Source organism: Anabrus simplex, chromosome 4 (genome assembly GCF_040414725.1).
Source record: "Anabrus simplex isolate iqAnaSimp1 chromosome 4, ASM4041472v1, whole genome shotgun sequence".
In the NCBI taxonomy this organism is placed as follows: domain Eukaryota; kingdom Metazoa; phylum Arthropoda; class Insecta; order Orthoptera; family Tettigoniidae; genus Anabrus; species Anabrus simplex.
In genome coordinates this window covers 197,204,622-197,227,594 of record NC_090268.1, presented here as the reverse complement: position 1 = coordinate 197,227,594, position 22,973 = coordinate 197,204,622, and the positions used below count along the sequence as shown (strand labels likewise).

At 39.1% G+C, this 22,973-nt stretch overlaps 1 protein-coding gene across 1 annotated transcript in view; it reads right to left on the bottom strand.

The window, feature by feature from the left end:
• LOC136871754 (chitin synthase chs-2) overlaps positions 1-22,973 on the bottom strand; it is a 286,502-nt gene that overhangs the window by 37,247 nt on the left and 226,282 nt on the right. The window contains exons 19-20 of the mRNA XM_067145304.2: positions 22,106-22,269; positions 15,062-15,238 (exon numbers count right to left, since the gene is read on the bottom strand). Coding sequence (XP_067001405.2) covers positions 15,062-15,238; positions 22,106-22,269 — 341 coding nt within the window. The remainder of the gene's footprint in view (positions 1-15,061; positions 15,239-22,105; positions 22,270-22,973) is intronic.

Here is a 22,973-nt window from a genome sequence, read left to right as displayed (position 1 = left end):
GCTCCTGGGGGCTTCCTTAGCTTAGTCTGTTTAACTCTTTCTCCAAGACTTGTCTGTTCGGCCCCTCTTCGTCCCACTGCTACTTAATTTTTTTTCTGAAGTCCAACCCTCCATTTCATCTGCCAGCTACGCTCATATGGACAGGGTTCAGACACTGTTTGCATAGGGTGGTGAAAGACTGCTGGTGTCTCATGAGCAAGCAGATACAAGCTGCTATTGGTTGATATTCATATTAAACCGAAGGGATTTCCCACGTGCAAAGCCACTAGTTTTCTATCACTTTCCCACATCCTAATAATACAGAGGGGTCCAGAAAAATGTAGACACTATTTGATAGTCAATATTAATGAACTAAAATGACATACCATTACAATTCTTGCATGGGGGGAAGGTTATTTTATGTGTTCAAAGTGACCCCCATTAGCAGCCAAACAAAGTCGATGCCGCTGAACTGCTGACTGAATTACAGCTGTCAGTGTTGACGGTGCATAGGATGCCTCATTGGTTTCTCATAGCTTGTTCAGTGTAGCTGGCTTCTGTCGATAAACTTCATTTGTCAAGGTCCGCCATAGGTAGAAGTCAAGAGGTGTAAGGACTGTAGACCATGGTGTGTACTCAGCAGCTCTTCTTCGACCTATCCATCGTCCAGGTAGATTTTCATCCAAGTAGGCTCTGACATCCCTGTGGTAGTGAGGCAGAACACTACCTTGTTGTAGGTAAAATCTTTAATTTCAGAACACCTCTCAGATGGCAGGTAAAATTGATGTTTGCAACATATGAAGATACACCTCACCAGTTACGGTACCTTCAAAGAAGAATGGGCCAATGAAACTGTGCAATGACAGACCACACCCCACATTAACACCGGGTAGATTAACATGTTTGTCCACGTAAACGTGAGGATTTTCAGAAGCCCAGTACACGCAGTTGTGGCGGTTTACAGTACCGTTTAGTTTGAACTGCGCCTCGTCAGACCTTGCAAAGCATGCCTTCAAACCACTCGCAGTACTCCATCCTTCGATCCAGATTGTCCTCATTCATAACAAGCAGCAATCTTGGAATCTGTACTTTCCACTTAGCAGCCTTCAGAATTCATCATACGGTTGATCAGTGTTGTAACCAAGGTTGAAGTTTACAGAACACAACTTTATTTGCTTCACTTTATGATATTTACACAAATAACTGAAATTTATTTTGAAGCAAAAAGGAATATTGAATCTTGAGAAAAGTCTGTCTTTATACAATATGTACAGGTTTGCAGTCTTTATATACACTTCTATCTCGAAAAGATAGTCTTTGTGAATTGACACGTTGATAGTCGAAAACTATCTGGCACACTAACATAAATGTCTATGAGAGTCCTTGTTTGTTGAAGTGCCTGAATTCCTAAAAAGCAAGTTCAATTGATTGAAGAAATTCCACCTAGCGAAACTAAGGGAGCTTGCATAAATTAGGGAATGAAAATGGCTTGTAAAAGAATTACGGAACCTAGGCAGCGGAAACAGGTAAGGGAGCGGTGACCAGAGGTGAGACCTCGTACTGCCAGAAATTCAGTCCACCTGGTCGAAGCACATTTTCAAGAGGAGTAGCCTCCGTGCTCGACGTAGGGTGTATTCTGGAGCTGGACACCGGGGCAAGTGGGCAAGTGAGCAGGCCGGGAGCTCCTATTTATAGTACACTCGATGGTCAGGCACGCGCACTGAGGGCTGCGCGTCGAAGCTAGCAGAATGATACACAGGCGCGCGTGCAGCTGGCTGGCGGAGCGAGAAGGGAGCGCCGGACATACAACAATCAGCTTACCCCACTTTCATGTGCACCCTGATTCACAGATTTTTGAGGTGACCTAGTAAAATGTTGCAATACAGCAGCACTGGAAGCTGGACTTGTTGATGTTTTTGATCAGCCAGATCTTTTCTTATGCACATCCTCATTAGTACCATTGGGTTCAAATTTATCCCGAATATGATAAATTGTTGTACATGCTGGTGGCTGAGTTCCATATGCATTATTCCTTTCAGACCTGAAAGAAAACTGGAGGTGCAAATTTTTGTTTGTATGTCAAAAACTTACTAAAATGCTCTTAAATACATATGTTTATAGTTTATTTTTCAAAATAAAAAATATCATCTGAAAAATAGCACCCACACAATTGTGCATGTCAGGACTTAACTTTTTCCTTACAAAAAGTAAAAGTAATAAAAAGTTCAGCTCAGTACAAGTGAATAAACACATGTACATGATGAGATGTTCTATTTTACAGTGTAGAATGATTGAAAACAATTAAAATCTTATACATTACATTTTGTACACAGAGTACAAGTTCTACTTTTACAGTCCTTTTGGTAGCAGCACCCAGCACTCCCATATGCATTGCCTGTAGGGAAACTTAGCACACACAATTGTGCATATCAACATTCAAAACCTCGTGGTATTACGTATGATGTTGTATATTCACAATTTACATTCACTAAACAATTTACACACTTCATTGATTACAATCTTATATTCAGTAAAGCTTGTAGATTAATATAAATGCAATAATTAAATACTTACTTTTGGCATTACTGCTTCCCGCCATCTTGCTGATCAACTGTATTTTTAAACTTTTCTTCCTGCAGCCTGGTGGTCAAATGCTGAATAAAAACAACTGAAGTACATGCTACGTGTCCCGCACAAGCACTGCAGTCCAGTCTAGCACCAAAAAAACATCAAATACGCTCAGACATTAAAAAAATACAAACCCGCACAATTGTGCGTACACGGTCTGAAAGGGTTATGCCATTGCCGTTGTACGTCCAGTACCAACCACTTCAGTATGGCCTTTTATTGCTCAAACAACAATCTTACTTCATTCATTGTTGCACTGCCATCTGCTGGAAAACATGCACCAAGATTGTTGCGCCATTCATGTGACCTACATCATTTGTTGAGAAAACAATGGACTATGCTACCGCGCAAGAATTGCAACGATATGTCATTTTGTTCCAAAGGTATTACCTATCAAAGAGTGTCTACATTTTTCTGACCCATCTGTATACAGTACAATGCAGTTTGGCCCTCCTGTTGCTTCTTCTTCCCATACTGACCTGTCATTCTGTTTATCCTATTCATGTTTTCCAACATCATCATCATCAACATTTCCCTTGTCCATCTCCTGCCAGGTTAAGGTATTGATGGTACTTCTCCACGGTTGCCTCTACTTCCACCACTCCTCTTCAATAATTGTATTCTAGTCTAGTCTTCTTTTTTCTTACACTGTTCTTGAGAGTCTATTCATCTTGTTCTGGGCCTCCCTCTCACCTTCTTTCCGTCTCTCTTAGCCTCCAACACTTGTTTTGGTATCCTTCCTCTCTCCATCCTCATAACATGTCCAAACCATCTCCGTTTATTCTTCTCCATTCTATCATTCAGATTTTCTACCACTATTTCTTTTCTGACCTAGACATTTCTTACTCTGTCTCTCCTTGCCTCCCTACCATACTCCTCAGGAAGTTCATCTTACTGGCCTGAATTTTACTTTCATATCGTGCTATAAATTTCCAAGTCTCTATCTTTCTAATAGTAACTTAAGTGTGTTTATCATTATTGCCCCTTGAATACACCTGCTGCATTATCGTTTGATACTGGGCGAGTTGGCCATGTGGTAGGGGCACACAACTGTGAGCTTGCATCTGGGAGATAGTGGGTTCGAACCCCAGCCCTGGAGATGGTTTTCCGTGGTTTACCATTTTCACACCAGGCAAATGCTGTACCTTAATTAAGGCCACGGCCGCTTCTTTCATGCTCCTAGTCCTTTCCCATCGCATCGTCACCTAAGACCTAATTGTGTCGGTGTGACATAAAACAAATTTTTTAAAAACACCTTTGATGAAAGTTATTTTAGCCACCTTCCCTTTTCTAATAATAGATCTCTCCCATCTGTTCACGTACAGTGTAATGTATATACCCCTTTCAGACCCTGTACGCACAATTGTGCGGGTTCATATTTTATTTATGTCTGAGCTTATTTGACCTTTTTTTGGTGCTAGACCGGACTGCAGTGATTGTGCGGGACACGTAGCATGTACTTCAGTTGTTTTTATTTAGCGCTTGGCCACCAGGGGGCCAGAAGAAGAGTTTTAAAATGCAGTTCATTGGCAAGGTGGCAGGAAGCAGTAAAGCCTAAAGTAAATATTTATTTATTGCATTCATATTAATCTAGAAGTTTCGCTGAATATCAGAATGTAATCTATGAAGTGTGTAAATTGTTTAGCAAACGTAAAATTGTGAACTTATAACATCATACATAATATCATGAGGTATTGAATGCTGATATGGACAATTGTGTGGGCTAGGTTTTCCTACAGACAATGCATGCAGGAGTGCTGGGTGCTGCCACAAAAAGCAATGTGAAAGCAGAATTCGTATTCTACGTGAGAAATGTAATGTATAAGATTTTAATGGTTTTAAATCATTCCACACTGTAAAATAGAACATCTGATCATGTACATACGTATATTCACATGCGCCAAGCTGAATTTTTAAAACCTTTTCTTTTTTGTAAGTAGTGAATTAAGTCCTAACACGCACAATTTTGTGGGTGCTGTTTTTCAGACGATAGTTCTTACTTTGTAAAATAAACTGTAAACATGTGTATTTGGGAGCATTTTAGTAAATTTTTGATGTACAAACATAAATTCACACCTTAAGTTTTCTTTCAGGTGTGACGAATTGGTGCTGCCACCAAAAGGGCTGTAAAAGCAAAACTCGTCCTCAGTGTAGAAAATATAATGTATACTTGTGTTTGAACAAAGATTTTAATTGTTCCACACTGTAAAATAGAACATCTGATCATGTACATATATATATATTCACATGCATTGAGGTAATTTTTCTTTTTTGGAAGTAGTGAATTCAGTCCTGACGCGCACAATTGTGTGGGTGTTTTTTCTCAGATGTTAATTTTCATTTTGTAGAATAAACTAAAAATATGTGTATTTAAGAGCATTTTAGTCACTTTTTGATGTATAAACAAAAATTCACACCGCCAGTTTTCTTTCAGGTCTGAAAGGGATACACTACTTAGCTAGTGCTGTAGGAAAGTGGTTACCTTTCTTTCCAGCAGGAATGTTTTAGCCACAAGAAGGAAGTGGAAAATATTTATAAGATATAGTAAAGTCAACACATGAAATTATTTGTGAGATATAAGAAGACTGTTATGAGTTGAAATACAGACCATGTTACAGAGAAAAGAATGATGGATGTGTCCAACTCCCATTATTACACAGATTTTCAAGTACCACCAATCCCTGGTACCCTCCATGCTCTGTGTTACACTCAGTTTACCTCAGCTGTCTCCTCGACATAGGTGATATTTGTCTTGACCCCGAGTGGCCAATCAACGTGAAGCATATCCTTATTGAGTTGCAGCAAGAAAACGATAAGGGCAAACAAAGCATTGAATATGAAGAAAGCAAACACGAACTTATTCCGTAGCTCAATGAGATCAGCTGCAATCATTGCCTGAAATAATCATTAACAAAGACACATGCAAAATGATTAATTGCAGTTCATTCATAATAAAAGCCCATTGCAAATGGTTGTTCATGTACACACTTTTACATCATAGTATATAGAATGGCTGTAATGTCTTCAGTGCTACACTAATGGCTCCCAAACTTTTATTTTGTGTTTGTTATATGAAGTACCCCTAGAGGCCAGATATTACAAACAACAGCAACAATAATAATAATAATAATAATAACCGAGGGAAAAGATGTTCACCATACTGGGGGACTATGGGATTAACCCGCGAGTGGTCGCTAACCAAAATGTAACGTGAGTGGTCGCGCGTGAGACTTCCTCTCACATTAAAATAAATATGACATAATTCACAGTTTTGTGGGGCATAAGGCTGAAATTTACTACTGAAATGAAACGAAAGTTCTACCTTATATATTTTAGATAAAGACAAAATAATTAGCTCTGAGAAAGAGGTAGATCACGTATGGCTTTTAGCGCCGGGAGTGCCAAGGACAAGTTCGACACGCCAGATGCAGGACTTTTGATTTGACTCCCGTAGGCGACCTGCGTGTCATGATGAGGATGAAATGATGAAGACGGCACATACACCCAGCCCCCGTGTCAGCGAAATTAACCAATTAAGATTAAAATTCCCGACCCCGCCGGGAATCGAAACCGGGGCTTCTGTGACCAAAGGCCACCACGCTAACAATTTAGCCATGGAGCCGGACATGATTAACTGTTCATTAAAGAGACAAATTACTACTTAAAATAACATATGGAATGTACAAAAAAAAAAATCTTCCGTCCTGAAGTTGTAAAAATTAAAATCTCACACACTAGTAATATTTACGTACACAGCAAGGTTTCTGAACAATAACATTTTCAAAAAAAAGTGCTCATAATACAAATATGACGAGTACAACAGGGGTAAGTTTCCCGCTCCACTTCAAAATAACACCAACGTCATTAGTCGCGCGATGAGAGAAACTCTCACGGAGCGTGCACGGACACACAGGAACCTTTGTTCTGACGAGGGGAGGGGATTCTTACCCTTCAAATGTGAATCGCTCTACTCACGAAAGTTATAAACTCAGCTAGACGAGGGAACAGTCACCTCCCTTTCATCACTGTGAAGTAATATCACAATAAAAAGTAATGTGAGAGAAAATCTCATATAGCGACCACTCGCGGGTTAAGAGCAGATTATTAAAATCAATCAAAGGCATTTATGTTGACAATTGGGCTGCAGTGAGAATTGATGATAGAATGAGTTCTTGGTTCAGGGTACTTAAAGGGGTTAGACAAGGCTGTAATCTTTCACGTTTGTTGTTTGTAGTTTACATGGATCATCTGCTGAAAGGTATAAAGTGGCAGGGAGGAATTCAGTTAGGTGGAAATGTAGTAAGCAGTCTGGCCTATGCTGAGAACTTGGTCTTAACGTCAGATTGTGCCGAAAGCCTGCTGTCTAATATCTTGCAACTTGAAAATAGGTGCAATGAGTATGGTATGAAAATTAGCCTTTCGAAGACTACATTGATGTCAGTAGGTAAGAAATTTGAGAGAAATGAATGTCAGATTGATGATACAAAGCTGAAACAGGTAAAGAATTTCAAGTATTTAGGATGTGTATTCTCCCAGGATGGTAATATAGTAAGTGAGATTGAATCAAGGTTCAGTAAAGCTAATGCAGTGAGCTCACAGTTGCGATCAACAATATTCTGTAAGAAGGAAGTCAGCTCCTGGACCAAATTATCTTTACATTGGTCTGTTTTCAGACCAACTTTCCACGAACCTGCTACGCAGGCGTAGCAGGGGGAGAGGTGATACTCCCACGTGGCGCGTCCCAGGTGGCGGATAGGGGGGTCCTAACCGGCTTGCCGGCGGACTTGAGGGAAATAAAATACCTCTCGCGGACCAAACACACTACCCCCTGCGGGTGGGGGACGCACATGTAGAATACACCCGCGGTATCCCCTGCCTGTCGTAAGAGGCGACTAAAAGGGGCGACCAAGGGCTGACTGAATTAGAACCATGAAACTAATTTTGAATCGTACCATCAAGCGGGGAACACCATAGGTTGCCTGTACTTGCGAGTAGTACCACTAAATTCGGTACGAAATAGGTTTGTGATTAGTAGCAGTAAAAGCCTGGCCTGGTGGATTCCAGTACCCGTGCGTCGTAACCATGTGTGCCACACCGCGGGTCTGGGCGTAGCCTGTAAGTTGTGCCACTATATGAGCAGCACCGTGGGTCTGCGTTGCCTGTGATTAGTACCCACTATGTGAGGAACACCACGGGAATACCGGCGCCCGTGTTTAGTACACCTAGGTGGGGAACCTTCTCGGTTTGCGTTGACTCTGAGTTGGGCCATTGTGTGAGACGCATCATAGGTCTGCGTTACTTGTACGTATTGCAGTACTTGTTAGTAGTACCATCTTTTGTGGAACACCGTGAGTCTTCACTACTTCTGATTAATACCCCAACATGACACATACCATGGTTCTATTTTACTCACGACATGTACCATTCTGTGGGGCCTTAGACGTGGATTTTGCACCCCCTTTAGACACCAAGCATCATTGTGCTTTATAAGTGGTTCCTTGGTCGGTAGTAATGTTATTTTCGATCTGTATTGAGTCCGATCCACTGGTTTTTGTTTGTTTGTTTTGCGTTTTGTTGAGTTCCTGTCCATCCATTCATTCTTCATGCCATATTTTATTTTTATTTTGGTCAGTGGATGCGTTTGCAATTTTTGTTCTTTCATTTCGTACCATTAGGGGCCGATGACCTTTGATGTTAGGCCCCTTAAAATAACAAGCATTATCATCATCATCAGACCAACTTTGCTTTACAGGAGCAAAAGCTGGGAGGACTCAAGATATCTTATTCATAAGTTAGAAGTAACAGACATGAAAGTAGCGAGAATGACTGCTGGTACAAACAGGTGGGAACAATGGTAGGAGGGTACTTGGAATGAGGTGATAAATGCTAAGTTAGGAATGAATTCGATGGATGAAGCTGTACGTATAAATCCTCTTCGATGGTGGGGTCATGTGAGGCAAATGGAGGAGGATAGGTTACCTAGGAGAATAATGGACTCAGTTATGTAGGGTAAGAGAAGTAGAGGGAGACCAAGACAACGATGGTTAGACTCAGTTTCTAACAAAGATAAGAGGTATAGAACTAAATGAGGCAACACCACTAGTTGCAAATAGAGGATTGTGGCGACATTTAGTAAATTAACAGAGGCTTGCAGACTGAACGCTGAAAGGCATAACGGTCTATAATGATGATGTATGTATAATAATAATAATAATAATAATAATAATAATAATAATAATAATAATAATAATAATAATAATAATAATAATAATAATTTAAAAGAAAATAATACTTTTTCTTTTTTTTTATTAGGGACTGTGGAAAATATTCAAAAGACCCTTGTGAAGGGTCCGCACTCCACAAGTGTGTAGGATTCTTACCCACTAAAAACCACACACCCTTTTCCCACGATGTGTGTCATCACCCCAGAACTGCTCTCACATTACTTCAGGGTGATATTATGCTTACTTAGTCTTTCAGACGTCTTCTTTGTTCATTTCTCCTTTACTGGTGTTTGTACGGTTCCAAATCCCTCTTCTTCTGATGAAGGACATCCTCCACATACACTGCCATATGATCCCAGGATTCCTGGTTTTGTAGCATCACAGAAATAATATTATCTGGTGTCAGGTCTCCCAATTCAGTTTTCACACATCTTCTCTTCATCATCCAATGGCCACACACGAAGAAGGTGTGAAGTAGATCATTGATGTCATCACAGTATATTCATGCTGCATCGCTCGCTCTGCCCACTCTATGCAGGAATTTCCAAAAATATCCATGTCCTGTTAGAAGCTGTGTGAGGTAATAGTTGAGTTCACCATGAATCCTTTCAACCCAGATATCCAAGTGTGGTATCAGTCGCTTGGTCCATTTACCCCGAGGGTCACTTTCCCATCTGGGTTGCCATCGCCTCATCCATTGATTGAAGCCACGCTTCTTTCCACATTTCTTTCCCAGCTCTCGTTGGGTATGCCAGATTTCTTGTCGCTCCAATGCAAGTAGATCTATTGGGGCTTTTTCTGCTACCGTGAGGATTGCAAGTTCGGAAACCGTGCGGTATGCACATGCAGTACGTAAAGCTGCTCTCTGTTGCATGACAGCTATCCTTCTCCGATACCAAGCAAATCTCAAGGATTCAGCCCAGATTTCAGAGCCATACAGGAGCACTGACTGAATCGTTTACTGGATGTCGGACCTTTAATATTTCCCATCAGTCTATTAAGTGCAGTCATGTATTTTACTGCCTTATCTGTCACTCTCTGAATATGATTCCAGAATGTGAGCTTGGAGTCAAGTGTCACTCCTAGATATTTTGTGCTTGTAGACGTTTCAATCACTAACTCTCCAAAAGTCATTGGCACAAGAGTCTCGATCCTTTTCCTCATCAGAAGAACTATCTCCATTTTGTGTTCTGCTAGTGTTAGCCTGTGACTCATCATCCATTCTTTTATGTGCCGCATCATCTGGTTCAGTTTGATTTGAGCCATCTCAACATTATGAGCCACTATCAAAGTGGTCACATCATCAGCGTAGCCAACAAGCTTCGTATCCTCTGGCATCTCCAAACGTAACAAGCCATCATACATGATCTTCCAAAGATCTGGGCCATGGATTGATCCCTGCGCTGCACCAGCCATCAGTCATTTTGCCCTTTGTCCATCTTCCGTATCATACAGCAGAGTGCGATCCTTGAAGTAGTCTCTCATTATGTGCATAAGATATTGTGGTAGCTTGAAAGTTTGTTTACGAGCTTCCAACATGTCGCTCCACCTTGCCAAATTGAATGCATTCTTCACATCCAGGGTCACAAGAAGTGTCAATTTATGGGAATGATGATTGCCCATTTGTGCTCTTCCTGCTGTATTCACCACCGCCCATATCGCATCCAACGTCGATTGCCCTCTCCGAAATCCATGCTGGCGAACAGATAAATCCCCTGCTAGCTGAATTGCTGAGAGAATTCTGGACTGCAGAAGTTTCACCAGGCCTTTTCCAGCTGTGTCCAACATACATAAAGGTCTATACCACCAAGCTTTCCTTTGCTGATCAAAACCATTACAAGATATTAGAATCATTCCGTATTGATGGTTTTCACTTTACAAAGGTGAAAAATGAGAGTATCCTCCTAATTCAATACAATAAATATTCCGTCATTAGACGGAGTAAACAAATTCAAACATGTTTCGGCTCGTTTGAGCCATTTTCCGTGAAAAATGAGAGGAGATTTGAAATAATTTACATAATATAAGTTGATAAAATGCTAAAAAACATAATGAAGGAGCAAATGAAAAAACAAACAAAAGAGAGCCTAGACGGAAACAAAATTAGCACAAATATACAATATTTACATCAATATGCGGAGCAAAAAACAACTCACTGCAAACAAAATTCAGTGAAAAGGTGTTAATTTAAAATATAAATTGAAACTAAAAACTGTATTAACCTAAGAAAACAAAGGAATGAAAAAACAAATGATGCAGACGGAAATGAACAATAGTAGCACATGGTGAGGTTGTGGACCTCATAGTTTACAAAATATTGTTTGGTAACAATAACAAACAGGTTGAAATCGCTGTCGAAAATCATCCTTGTAGAAACCCATCACATTAAATTGGTCAGGAGGGGAGCGGGAGCAAACATTTTTGAGAAACCAAGCCTGATATGACGTGCAGGCGAAAAGCCTGTGACAAAAGCCTGTGCTACTTTTGTTTCCGTCTAGGCTCTCTTTTGTTTGTTTTTTCATTTGCTCCTTCATTTTGTTTTTATAGCATTTTTTCAACTTATATTATGTAAATTATTTCAAATCTCCCCTCATTTTTCACTGAAGATGGCTCAAACGAGCCGAAACATGTTTGAATTTGTTTACTCCGTCTAATGACGGAATATTTATTGTATTGAATTAGGAGGATACTCTCATTTTTCACCTTTGTAAAGTGATCAAAACCAGTCAGGCCATTTTCCATCGGGGGCTAAAAATACCCACTTGCAGGCAGTGATTGTACATATTCAGCAACAGTTCTGGACAGAGTTCTGATATTATCTTTAGCACTCCTGCAAGTATACCATCTGGATAATAATAATAATAATAATAATAATAATAATAATAATAATAATAATAATAATAATAATAATCATCATCATCATCATCATCATCATCATCATCATCATCATCATCATCATCATCATCATCATCATCATCATCATCGTCATCATCTATGGTCTCCAACAAGGGCAAAATCAAGTGAGTGGAGAAATGTAAGTACCTTGATGACTGAATAAAAACCATCTTGTCAGAGAAAGCAGTCTTCTCCACGAGAGTTGACAAACTGGAACTGGCCTATTGCCTTATTCAAAAGATGTACAACAACAATGCCTGTACAACATGGAGTGTCTCACTGAACAGAAAAGGCTTGACTGAAACACTTGAAGTCAGAAAGAGAAGAATTTTCAGAAAGATCCTAGGCCCGGTACTGGAAGATGGAGAATACCTGAGACGTCACAATTCAGAGTTCTCTTCCCAAACAGAGAGGCTCTCTGATTGTGCCAGGAAAAGGGTGGTAGCTTTTTCTGGTCATGTGGCAAGATTGTCTCCCAACAGATAGACCGACCACCTGTTCACCTTCTGGTGAAAGAAGAAAATCCACACCACTTTCTTGACAGAGACTGAGAAGGACATAAAAGAACTAGGGTTGTCAGAATTACAAAACAGAAGGCTTTGAGGCAGATCCTGAAGAAAGTTTGTGGTTTTTCAGGAAAAACCACTGAACAAGAAAGGTACCCTCTTTTTACAAGGAAGAAAAGAACCACACCGTGAGAAGTTGCGACAGATGTTCAAAAATCAAAGCCCAACGTCTGAACAAGTGTGGTCCCAAGCAGGCCCATTTGAAAAAATGAAGCTAGAATGTGCAAGAATTTTAATGTGATGGCACTTAGGCTGCCTGCATGTCAATTTTGATGTTCTGTTTTACTTCATCAGATGGCAGAATTCTAAAAGTACGGTATATGAAGTTTCATAGTGAAATTTTTCTGCCATTTGTTGGACACTGGAACAACTTTAAAGCCAATGAATGTATTAAAATGCAAGACACTGTAAAAGACATTCTGGTGAATGATAAAATAGTTTATTATAGAAGTGAATGTCAATATACAAGCCTTTCTTCTGAAGGCTAGGAGACTACATTGAAACTTGGGGGGCAGGGGAATCTCTGAGATGTAGAGGTAAACATATATTTTTTATGCAAATTTCAAAATCATTGAAGTTATACATATGAAACTTCAATAAATGAATATGTACATACAGCCTACCTCTGTAATTCATCTTTATAATCCATCTGTCTGGAGATGCATGATAATTAAAATATCATCTTGATGCATTAAATAATTTTGCACAAGCAATTAAATAATGAAGATCCTGTGTCTTTAACACAAGAGATTTTGCTTGATTCCCAACCACTTCTAAAATGCAGCAATTTTAAGTACGTTGGCTGTGTGATGGAAAAACTGGGTGGGTGTGATGAGGATGTAAATCACAGGATCAGTGGCTGGCTGAAGTGGAAACAAAATTTTCCTGTGTTTTGCGATAATTGGATGCCACTGAGGCTTAACGAAAAGCTCTACATGACAGTGATGAGACCTGCACTGACTTGTGCTTCATAATTGTTGGATATTCTATGAACACCACAAGCATCATCTGAATGCCACAGAAATGAAGCTGCTGAGAAAGTCAGCAGGAGTTCTGAAGAAAGACTATGTCCAAAATCGGCATACCAGAAGCATGTTACACGTGAAGGAAACTGTTGTGGAGAAGGTTCTATGCGAGTGGATGACATGGTTCGTGAAGGTGAATGAACTGCACAAAAGCTATGTAGCCAAAACAGCCCCTCCACGAACCTGCTACGCAGGCGTAGCAGGGGGAGAGGTGATACTCCCACGTGGCGGGTCCCAGGTGGCGGATAGGGGGTTCCTAACCGGCTTGCCGGCGGACTTGAGGGAAATAAAATACCTCTCGCGGACCAAACACACACCCCTGTGGGTGGGGGAGGCAGACGAAGAATTTACCCACGGTATCCCCTGCCTGTCGTAAGAAGCAACTAAAAGGGGCTACCAAGGGATGCTGGTATTAGAACCATGAAACTACTAATGATTAGTACCATCACGCGGGGAAAAACATGATCGCCTTTACTTACGAGTAGTACCACTATATTTGGTACATAATAGGTTTGTGATTAGTAGCAACAGAGAGTGGTTCCCCTGTGGGTTTCCAGTACCCGTGATTAGTAGCATTGTGAGAAACACCACGGGTCTGGGCGCTGCCTGTAAGTTGTACCACTATATGAGCGACACCGTGGGTCTGCGTTGCCTGTGATTAGTACCCACTATGTGAGGAACACCACGGGGCCCGGGGGACCGGCACCCGTGCCTAGTACACCTAGGTGAGGAAACTCATCGGTTTGCGTTGGCTATGAGTGGCACCATTGTGTGAGAAACACCATAGGTCTGCGTTACCTGTACGAAGTACAATACTTGTGATTAGTACCATCTTGTGTGGAACACTGTGAGTCTTCGCTACTTTTGATTAGTACCCGCCACATGACAAATAGCATGGTTCTACTTTACTCGCGACATGTACCATTCTGTGGGGCCTTAGACGTGGATTTTGCACCCCTTTAGACATCAAGCATTCTCGATTGAGGATTCTGATTTATGAGTGGTCCCTTGGTCAGTAATAAATTATATATGATCCTTTTTTTGAGTTGAATCCACTAATTTTTTTGTTTGCTCGTTTTTTGTTCTTGTTGTTTGTTTTTTTTGCTTCATGTCCATCCATTCCTCCTTCATGACGATTTTTTTTCTTTTGGTCAGTGGATGATTTTGAATTTTTGTTGTCATTTCATTTCGTACCATTAGGGGCCGATGACCTCAATGTTAGGCCCCTTTAAACAACGAGCATCATCATCATCAAAACAGCCCTTGACCCTCAGCTACCCAGGGTACGAAGAAGGTGAAGGCCTAAGAAAAGCTGGGCCCAACAGATGAGCCGACAACAACTTTAGAGGTCCACTGACGTTAAAAAACAAGCGGCTGCCAGCAAGATAGTGCAACTGCGTTCTGCTAACACTGGAAGATCTGCACTAGCAACTCCATAACCAGGACGTCATCAATGAAGATAGACTGATGACAAAGCTTGGAAGACAAAGAAGAGGAATTAAATAACTTTTAATAAAGCCATGAATTTCAATTTTCTCCCTCTCACATATTCACATACCCCATATTAACAGTTCCCCCAGTTTGGGAACCACTAACAGTATACTCTTTTTTTTTTTTTACTTATAGGTAGAACTCGTATTTGTGAATGAATTTTGAGGTAGCTTTGTCTTCAGTTTCCTTCTTTCCTTAGGGAAACAGTACAGCCATTTGCATTGAACTTTTTCAAAATTGTCTCATCTCTTACCTCCTGAATCTCTCCATTATATGTTATGTTCGTTTTGACTCCAAGTGGCCACTTAATGTGAATCTTATCCTTGCTCATTTGTAGTAAGAACACGACGAGCACAAAAAGGGCATTCATCATAAAGAAAGCAAATACAGATGTATCCCGCAAATCTTTCAGGTCCTTGGCTATCCTTGCCTAAAAAATAATAATTGTGTTTGGAAAAAGAAGGATTAAAAGTTTGGAAGAACCCAAGACATATGAAAGTAATCCTGAAATACACCATCAGGTTAACCAAATATTATTAGTTAATGGAAGAGTACTTTTTAGGATGTCAGTAAGAATGTGATAGTTAAGTCCCTATGTTAAAATATGACATCATTGTTTCTTCTTAGTGATGTGTGGGAGTGTCTTCATATGTATCTGTCAGGTGTTGTTATTTAGATATTGAAACAAATGTTAATTTTATTGTATTAAAAGTCCAAGAAATCATTTAATTTCTCTGGGAAAAGGCAAGTCAGTTTTTTCACAAGCATCTCCAAGGATACAGGGATGGGGGATGAAAAACAAGATACTTTCTCACCAAAAATTTTATAAACTTAAAATTGGTTAATATTTAGATCCATCTCTATTTTAAGACTCTGGATGTGTAGATTTACTAACTGCATTTCAGTGTTTGGAAAGATTTTGAAGTAAAATAATCCAAATTTTTTTAAAAAAATAACTAAAATGAATATTATATAGCCTACAATTTTTCTGAAAAAGATTCATCTTTCTTATGTAGTGATTATTGGCATAGGAATGACTTGACAAAACTTCTGGGACTAACAGCCTTAACTGCAATGGCCACCTTCTCAAAATAGTTTTCAGCTTTTCCATGGTAAAATAAAGAATAACAGGGTGTTTCTTTATTTTTTTTTTCCTCACCACAACCTTCTTGTGTTTGCAGGTTGTACTAATACCCAGGAACCCAGGCTTAGTCAGGTTTGTGTTGTGGAACACACCATGCTTCTCAGTGTATGTTGTCCTTGACTGACTTCTCTGTTATCTAGGATTGCAAATTCTTTTCAATATGTTGACCTAGAAATTACCTTGACTTAGAGAGTCGGCAGATGGATCTGGTGGTCCACTTCGTGATTAAGATTTTATCTCCTTGATCTAACTGCTTTTGTTCCTTGTACATTCTGTTGGACTCTTACTCTGGCATGATGGTGGCAAAAGAATTCACAAAAGCCCTTCTCTATTTTTGTGAGATCTATGAAAGTTTTAAATAAGCCTGAACTTATAATTCATACAGAAATTGTTACCTGTATGATATTAGTTAATCGATTCTGATGTCTTTGGTTACTGCATGGCTATAGTTCTTGCATATGAGGAATTTGCTTTGGATTTTATCTTGATTGTTCACCTGTTTGACATCTCTCTCGTAACATTATATTTATTTGCTTGGCCTTTACCCTATTTGATTATACTGCTTTAATTTTATGACATACTGTAGTATGATCCTAATTTGTGTATGTGTGTAGTTGGAATCTCTGTAATGTTGTGCCTTTGTGATTCTTTCTATGGTCATAATGCCAGGGATGTGCTTTGAAGGTATTATACTTGGTTCATCAGGCTAATCTGGTTCCCAAGACTGCTTTGTAAATATGTCCAATATATTTATAATCAAAGCTGTTCACCTTTGGGACCTGAGGGTAGATGAGTGGTGTATAATTATGATTGTGTCCAGGGGTAATATACAATTGGAGTGTATGTTGGACCATTTCTATGGCTTTATCCTGGTATTTATTGGCTGACCTTGCCTTTTGATTGAAGGCTATATTTTATTGGCACATTAATTCTGAAGATGGGAGATTCTATGTGGTGATTGTGTGATTGAATGTTACAGATCATACTTGTCACTATCTGAAGGAGGCAGGTTCAACTCTTTTTTCATTTGTTTTCTTTTTAAATTCATGAGTTTGTTTTAATCTCTAGGACAACCTCGAGTCTTTTTCTTTTAACTGTAATATGGTCCAGTGGTAATATCTTATTGGTTTATTTATTTATTTGAGTATCCCACTAAGGTAGACATCTTATTCTTAAAATTCTATGCAAAACACTTCCTTTTCATACTACAAGTTTTGTCCTCAGGCGACGTTTACTTTGGCTTACCATTTTTCTTTTCTTTGTAAATTATTAGAGGATTATCTTCTGTGTTTTTTTCTGGGCTGTGAATTCATGCTAGAGTAGCCCGTTTTAATTCTTCCATTGGTTACATCAAGCTTATTATGGGAGGTAGAATGGCTATTCTGCCTTTGTTTTTACTGATTATTTATAATGAGTTTGAAACAACACTGACATTGCTTTTAGAAGGTCTACCGTATTATGAGAATACCAAATTGGACATTGAAGCAACATATTCAAATGCTTCATGTGATGAAAATGTAAGTACGCATACTATGTGCTTATGAACTCCTTATGCTGTGACTTTATGAGTTCATTTTCCCTCCCTAATTTTTTATATTATAATAAATTTCTGAATATCCTCCTTTCATCTTTTCCTTGGTTAAACATAGTCTTATGTACCTTTCTTGATTGGTATTGATAGGACAGGGCGGTTTTACTTCGAACTGTTTTCTGTTTGTCCCGATCAGACGATTGAATGGATCTGTAAGATTAATGTACTGATTTTCTGCACTCTCTAAACTCTGCTATTTTAAAATTGGTCACTTTGCTGATCATGATGATGATGATGATAGGTTACCTAATCTAGGTAGGTAAGGTCTTGACTCTTTCTAAGGGTGGAGTGTTACAGTTGAAAACTAAGTGGCCAGATCACAACCCAAGCTCACCCTATAGAATATATAAAATCTATAGAAATACAAACTTCTGCAAGTAAAATTTGTGAGATATCTCATTACTTCCTTTTACTACAAATCTTTCCAGGTATGATGATGAACATATTTAGAGAAATATCAAGGTTTCAGTTTTATTCCTTTTTCCAAATCTGAAATAAATTCACTGTTAAATTTATGTGTCTTCATAATCCTTTGTTTTGTTTTTAACACTTTGATCTCATTCTATGAATATGAACTCCTCCCTACCTCCAGTCTTTACATCCTCAGAGATGCTAGTGAACTCGTCTTCAAATTTTTACTGCCAGTTTATTAGGAAATAAAAGAACAACAGCATGCAAGAATGTTAGTAGAAGAATATTTTATGTCTGTGTCGAGTTTGGTAGGTTGCAATCATTTTGCTGAACATGTTGTTTCATTCTGTACTTATTAAATTAACTATTAAGAAAAAATGTTTATGCTTTTGTCTGGTTAGTCATACAACCTGTAAAGTCTCTTCATCAGTGAACAATAAGCTGTATTGAATGTATTCTGATATTTGCTGAGATTTATCTTCTTCTTACATTGTTTTAGAAAAAAAAATATATTATTAAAATTTAATCACCATTGTTTTGTGTATCATTCACCATTCTAACGAAGAGCATAAATGCCTATTCTGATATTGTTATGCTCAGTTCATATGCATGTAACATGGCTATACTGTACATCAGCCTACATTCAACTTCACAGTTTCATACATTACATTGTAAGAAACTGAAAGAAACAAGACTGTCATATATAACAAAGATAGGAACATGAAAAGGGACACATAATAGGATAAACACAATGATGGGTCAGTGTGGAAAGATGGAACAGCAGACAGATGAACATGAAAACACAAAAGGACAAGGACAATCTCTACATCTTCATATAGATGGGCTCTTTCCCCGCCAGTCAGAGTTCTTCTCTACATTTATTCCTTCTCACCCTAAGATGGGCTTTTTTCTGCTTTCCAGCTTCATCATGAGGATGGGCATCAACACACTAACTGAGGGGCCATCTGAACAGATCATGTCCTGATGTGCAAAGTTTACGAGAAGAAGAAAGCCAGGTAAAAATGGGAAAAGTGAAGAGACAGAAAGATAACACACCGTTGAAGGTGAATACATGTGGAAAGAGACTAGTAACACAAGACAGAGAAGGAGAAAAGGATCTCAAGGATCAATATTTTTCATACATTAATATATCGCACCTCCACAAGAATAGTGACACAATTAAAAACTGAACTACCCCCTGTGGGTGGGGGACACAGACAAAGAATACACCCACGGTATCCCCTGCCTGTCATAAGAGGCAACTAAAATGGGCGACCAAGGGATGACTGAATTAGAACCATGAGACTACTTGTAATTAGTACCATCATGCAAGGAACACAATGGGTTGCCTCTACTTGTGAGTAGTACCACTATGTTAGGTACACAATAGGTTTGGGCAACAGAGGGTTAATCAGTATAGGTTTTACAGTACCCGTGATTAGTACCACTATATGTTGAACACCATGGGCTTACGTTGTCTGTGATTAGTACCATTGTGAGAAACACCACAGGTCTGGGCATTGCCTGTGATTAGTACCACTATATGAGCGACACTGTGGGTCTGCGTTGCCTGTGATTAGTACCATTGTGAGAAACACCACGGGTCTGGGCGTTGCCTGTGATTAGTACCACTATATGAGCGACACTGTGGGTCTGCGTTGCCTGTGATTAGTACCACTGTGAGAAACACCACGGGTCTGGGCGTTGCCTGTGATTAGTAACACTATATGAGCAACACTGTGGGTCTGCGTTGCCTGTGATTAGTACCCACTATGTAACGAACACCACGGGATAGTTTGAATCCCTGTGAATAGCGCACCTATGTGAGGAACACCATGGGTTTGCATTGCATATGAGTGGTGCCGTAATGTGAGAAACACCATAGATCTGCGTTTGTTACCTGTGCATATTGCATTACCTGTGAGTAGTACTGCAATGTGTAGAACACCGTAAGTCTACGTGACTCATAATTAGTACCGCTATATGAGAAATAACGTGGTTCTTACTTTCTAGTGGTAAGTACCATTATGAGGGGCTGATGACCTGGATTTTGGACCCCTTTAGACAACAGGCGTCATCGATTCAGGATTGTGCTTTGGAAGCAGCCCCTTGGTCAGTATATACTATTGTTTTAAGATAGTTTCTGGGAAGGTGGGGAATTGTGGATCGAATCCACTGATTGTTTTAATTTCATACTCATTGTGCATCGTCCCTTTTTTTTAAATTCTAGTCAGTGGATTAATTTTGGAATTTTTTAAACTTTCAACATTGTGAGCTGGAACCGCTGATTATTTTAAATTCATATTAATCCATTCATTCTTCATCATCACGTTTCGAATTCTGGTCAGTGGATGAATTTTGGACTTTTAAATTATCATTACATTTCATCTCATTTTGTACCATTAGGGGCCAGTGACCTAGATGTTGGGCCACTTTAAACAACAAGTATCGTCATCATCATCATCATCATCATCATCATAAAAAATGAATTGTGAGAAAACAAAGCTTTAAAGTTTTAAGACACCATATCAAAAGGTTAATATTTTATCAGACTATTTCTGCATGATACAATTTAGCACATATTACATCACATCTTCACGGACTTCCAATGAAATAAATCACAATGAAGAAGTGTCAATATTCTTGACTGACAATGTTCAGTATGCTGAAGTGGTATAACAGCATTTGTGACTTTTCGCAAGAAAGAAAGGAGTTACACTGATGGCAGTTTTATAGATTGAAAGAGTGATTTGTTTTGCACGTGGTGCATGTCATAACTAAAAAATGGTAATTTTGAGTTGTGCTGCTATTCTTGCAGGGGTGCGATATAGGTAATAGTCAAAATCATCTCTATTACAGGCTCTTAGTAGGAGGTGTGGAAGATGAAAGCTTCTACTATTCATCATCTCAGCATGCAGTGGTTAGCCCTATGCTAGGCACCTTTGCCTCTGGAAAGTAACCTGGAACTCATTTTTGGTGTAGGCTGATGGATTGAACCCCAGGACCATTTATCTCTCCAAAGTTGGAAAGACACATTTCTAAATTTCTTGACTTCCTGATGAGAAATTGAACCCGTGTCTTTTAAGATAAACCAAGAATACCTTGGGAACTCAATTTAAAAAATGATAGCAAATAGCAATAAAAGATAAAAGTTTTCAGAGAGCTTAGAATGTTCCCAAGCAAATGTTTTAAATCTCTAGTAATGTTTTGACAAACAAAATACATACATTGATTGTATGCCTCAAGTGTTTAAAATATTATACTTTATAGAGTAAACATGGGTATTCTTCTCAAATATATAGGGTTTATAGAAAAATGAGAGTAGATTAAGTTTGAATTTGTGCCTCTTCAGGGCAGACAGTAGAAGTTAACATTAGATAGGGTACCGCACTTACTATGTGATGATCAGCTGAAATCACACATTCTGTTCACTCTGCACAATATGGTAATGCCATTCTGGCATGTTATTCACTTCCATTGCTGAGAGACACACAGTGATCTGATAATATAAAAAACTGCATGTCTCTGGACACTATTTTCTGATCAGTACTTATATGCTCTGACTCCTAATACACCGTAGAAGTTCATACATTCTTGAAAACCTGTAAATCACTGTGAGATCAAATTTTGCCATTAAGTTACATTTTATTCAATCTATCTGAAGTGTAAAAGTATGTAATTTTTTATCAGAAATTTTACAATACCGGAATTTTATGATCCAATCTCGTACATCTCATGCAGCAAAATGAGATTCCCTTCAAATCACGTTAATGACACTGAGATGGACCTTCATCTCTTCAAGGGCAGAAATGAAAATTCAGTGATTATAAGATACAAATGGGAATGATACACAAAGCTTGGTTTAATAATAATGTTATTGGCTTTACATCCCACTAACTACTTTTATGGTTTTTGGAGATGCCAAGGTGCCAGAATTTAGTCCCACAGGAGTTATTTTACGTGGCAGTAAATCTACCAATACAAGGCTGATGTATTTGAGCACCTTCAAATATCACCGGACTGAGCCAGGATCAAACCTGCCAAGCTGGGGTCAGAAGGCCAGCACCTCAACCGTCTGAGCCACTCAGCCCAGCAAAGCTTGCTTTGAACTGTTTGTTAAATTTATTGGAAACTGAAATGCAGAAACCAACCCTTTTCTCTTTGTTGTCATCAAGGGGTAAGAGATATTTGTCTATTAGGTCCTGCCAGAAAAGTTTCTCTGGTGTTGAAATATAGTCCACTTCTCCTTTCTTTAATTCAGGATCACCATCTATCCAGTATGGATTCACAAGGTCATCTCGTTCCTCTTTTGGCTCTGAAATAAATACATAGTTTAATTACAAAGAGTTAGAACACTAAAAACCAAAAATGTTGACATTTTTAGATTTTCATCCTAACAAAGAAATGTACAATTTTGTGACAATGGTGTGTGGCCTCTGGAGTGGTTTGGTGCAGATCTTTCAAGTTGATGCCTATAAGCAACTTACTAGTCTGGGAGAATAGGACCCTACCTGTGATGAATTCTAATGGTGAAAATGGCATAAGCCCAGCTCTGAGCCATAGGAATTAACCAATGATTGATAAAATCCTTGGCCTGGCTGGAAATTGAACCAGAGAACCCTTGAACCACAGGCCAGCTCGCTAACCATTTAGCCATAGAGCTGACTATTTTGTGATTTAATTGGTGAACTTCTAATTACTTTTTTCTTTTCACAGTTTGCTTTAAGTTTCACCAACGCAGATAGGTCTTATGGTGACAATGGGACACAAAAGGCCTAGGAGTAGTAAGGAAGCAACGGTGGCCTTAATTAATGTACAGCTCCTGCATTTGTTTGGTGTGAAAATATGAAATCAGAGGGAATCATCTTCAGGGCTGTCGACTGGGTTTTGAACTCACTATCTCCTGAATGCAAGCTGACAGCTACTGTACCTGACCCAAACCACACAGCCACTCACTTGGTTGATTCTGATTATTATTAAATTTGGAATGCAAAATAGATTTTTCACTTTCAGCTTTTG